This window comes from Varanus komodoensis, unplaced genomic scaffold (assembly GCF_004798865.1).
Source record: "Varanus komodoensis strain SLA01 unplaced genomic scaffold, ASM479886v1 scaffold19, whole genome shotgun sequence".
In the NCBI taxonomy this organism is placed as follows: Eukaryota; Metazoa; Chordata; class Lepidosauria; order Squamata; family Varanidae; genus Varanus; species Varanus komodoensis.
In genome coordinates this window covers 7,423,664-7,426,799 of record NW_025335550.1, presented here as the reverse complement: position 1 = coordinate 7,426,799, position 3,136 = coordinate 7,423,664, and the positions used below count along the sequence as shown (strand labels likewise).

General features: G+C 59.6%; 1 protein-coding gene across 1 annotated transcript in view; it reads left to right on the top strand.

Moving 5' to 3' along the window:
* The first annotated feature begins 202 nt into the window (after positions 1-202).
* IRX3 (iroquois homeobox 3) overlaps positions 203-3,136 on the top strand; it is a 6,501-nt gene continuing 3,567 nt past the window's right edge. The window contains exons 1-3 of the mRNA XM_044428066.1: positions 203-421; positions 2,349-2,789; positions 2,853-3,131. Coding sequence (XP_044284001.1) covers positions 203-421; positions 2,349-2,789; positions 2,853-3,131 — 939 coding nt within the window. The remainder of the gene's footprint in view (positions 422-2,348; positions 2,790-2,852; positions 3,132-3,136) is intronic.

Below are 3,136 nucleotides of genomic sequence, written 5' to 3'. Positions count from 1 at the left end.
AGCGCCCCCAATGCCTGGCAGAGTTTCTGAGATATTCTAAAAAGTGCAGCAGGCGCAGGGCGAGCGATCCGGCGTTTTTCCCCTCCTGCGCCCCTCGCTCGCCTTTCTCTCTCGTTCCCCTTCCTCCCCTCCCTCTCTCCCCTCCCCTCCTTCCTTCTCCCCCACCTTCCTCTCCTTCCCTCCCCCCTCCGCACACCCCGCCATGGCATTTTCCCAACTGGGATGCCAGTATATCCGGCCCATCTACCCGTCGGATCGCCAGGGGAACGGCAACTCCCGCGCCGGGGCAGAGCTGAGCCCTTCGGGAGCGCTTTCCAACGTGCTGTCCATGTACGGAGCGCCTTACGCGGCAGCCGCGGCTGCTCAGGGATACGGGCCCTTCCTGCCCTACGCCGCCGAGTTGCCTCTCTTCCCGCAGCTGGTAAGCAGAACGCAGGGTGCTTTCTCTCCCCCGGGCCCCGGCCCCGCTCCGGAGCTCCCCCTCGGTGGAAGGGCCCCCTTCCTTTCCTGCTTTCGCTTCGCTCTGCGGAACGGCGCGGCGCAGCGGCGAGCAGCGAGCCTGGAACCGCGGTCGGGGCAAGTGGCTCGGCGCCTTCGCGCGCCCGCTCGGTCTGCCTGGAGAGAAAGCGCTCAGGCAGGCGATCGGTTCGTGCGAAAGTGCCTGGATCCTTCCTTCCTTCCTTCCTTCCCTCCCTCCCTCCCTCCCTCCCTGCTTCGCTCGCAGAGGTGGCTCGGAGACACACGGAGCGCGTTCGGGGTGGGTGGTTAGCCGTTCCTTGAAACGCCGCCCGGATCCTTGGAAAAAAAAATAAATCCGGTTTTTCGGAAGCCGCGCGCCCCACAGATCGCGAAGCAGCTCGCAAACCGCGCGGTGTGGGAATCTTTCTGGGGGCAGCAAAGGTGTGCGGGGAGAGCTGGAGGGAAGACGCGCTGCTCAGGAAAGAAACTGCCCCGCTGTTGGGTCGGATCGTTGTTTCTTAGCTAAAGAATAACCCCGTTTTGCGCCTTGAATGCTGTCAGTAGGCCCAGGAAGGGAGAGGAAAGATATTATATTTTGAAATTATTGTTGTTATCTTCATCAACAACAACCATCCCCTGGAACGAAAATATCAGCTTGGGAATCCAAGGAATATAATCGTATACTCTAAGTATGAGATCTAGGTTTCTTTTACTGTTTCTACAAGGACACCTGTTTTTAATAGAGTTGTACAAAGTTTTCGTGTTGTTTCAAGAGCTTCGGCTGAGGAACGGTATAGAAATTAAATTAATTAATTAAGGTGGCTAATTCAAGTGGTTAATTATGGTCACCAAGAACCATTTTAGGCCCGTCTGGTTTGTCTTTGGGATAGGTTTTTTTTCCCTTTCCTTTCTTTCTCTTTTCTTTTCTTTTCTTTTCTTTTCTTTTCTTTCTTTCTTTTGGCAATCTAACAGCCCCTCCATAACAGACTAACACTTTTATGGACATACACAGGAAGCAGGTATAGATGCCTATATTCCTGCCCCCAGAACGAGAGGCAATTTTAAAAGGCGTTATCAGCAACACCTCCATTATGCGAGAGGGGCTGTGGGGAGCCGAAGAGACGCAGAAATCCAACCAGGGATTTAGCTCACTTCAGAGCAGAGGCTCCTTTTCACTTCTGCGATGTTGCAGGCCGGAGATGTAAACATTTCATCATATCCCCATTATTAGTTCTAAAGGACAAGTGGTCTGGAGGACCACTTCGGCTCCGTCCCAAGATGCTTGTTTTGTTACCATGAAAGAAGAACCCGTTCATCCCGAATCTGAGCTGTTCTGTGATGGTGTTTCCTCAGTTTTGAAAGCGGCACTCAAATACTAAAGGCCGAAGGAGTTTGCAAACAGAAGGGAAGAAACCCCCTTTAATTCTATGTGATATATATATGCGCACATGCACACGGAGTGGCTGCATTCACTTTGGCTAGGAAAGGTTCAGAATTCTGCTCCATGGATAAATGGCAAGGAGGATGCAAATCACAGGCAATAACACCCCCCCCCCAACACACACACACTAACACCCCCTCCAATCTGCTACCGTCGCCGTCCCCAACACCGGGATAGCGCAGAAGGCTGAACTGTAACTTTCCTCTTGCTCCTCTTTCCAAACGGCGGGGCAGTCGTCCAATGGGGCAGGCGCCCATTTCCGGACCCCACTGCAGCCTTCGTCAGGGCGCAGAGGGGTAGGGTCCCTGAGTCCGCTCGGCTGCGTCTCCCTTGCCGGTCGGGGCCGGGGCCGGGGCCGGGGCCGGGGGGCGGGCGGGGGCTCGCTGCCTTCCGGGCAGGCTCGCTTCTCGGGGAAGCCCGTCCGACTCTCTGCCTTTGCTCCCACCAGGGCGCCCAGTATGAGCTGAAGGACAGCCCCGGCGTCCAGCACGCGGCGTTCCCTCACCCGCACCCGGCTTTCTACCCCTATGGGCAGTACCAGTTCGGCGACCCGTCGAGGCCCAAGAACGCCACGCGGGAGAGCACCAGCACCCTCAAGGCCTGGCTGAACGAGCACCGCAAGAACCCGTACCCGACCAAGGGCGAGAAGATCATGCTGGCCATCATCACCAAGATGACCCTCACGCAGGTCTCCACCTGGTTCGCCAACGCGCGCCGGCGCCTCAAGAAGGAGAACAAGATGACCTGGGCGCCGCGGAGCCGCACGGACGAGGAGGGCAACTCCTACGGCAGCGAGCACGACGAGGAGGACGGCGAGGGCGACAAGCGCGACGCCGAGGACGAGGAGATCGACCTCGAGAACATCGACACGGAGCGCATGGAGAGCGGCGCGCCGGGCGACGCGGGCGGGCAGCGTCTCCTGGGAGCCGACGAGGACGACGAGGAGGACGAGGAGGACGACGACGAGGAGGACGAGGACGACGACGAGGAGCCCAGGGGGCGCTCGGCGCTCCTGCGGCCCGACGCCAAGGCCACCGACTCGGAGAGCTCCGACGGCGGCTTCGAGGACTTGCCCGGCGCGCAGGAGCGCTTCCTGGAGGCCATGGAGGCGCGGCGGCGCTCCTCGTCGCGGGAGCGGGCGGCCCAGCCGCCGCCGCCGCCGCTGCAGCCCCAGCCGCCGCCGCGCCAGCCCTGCTCGCCGCCGGCGTCCCCCCCGGCGGCGCCCAGCCCGGCCTC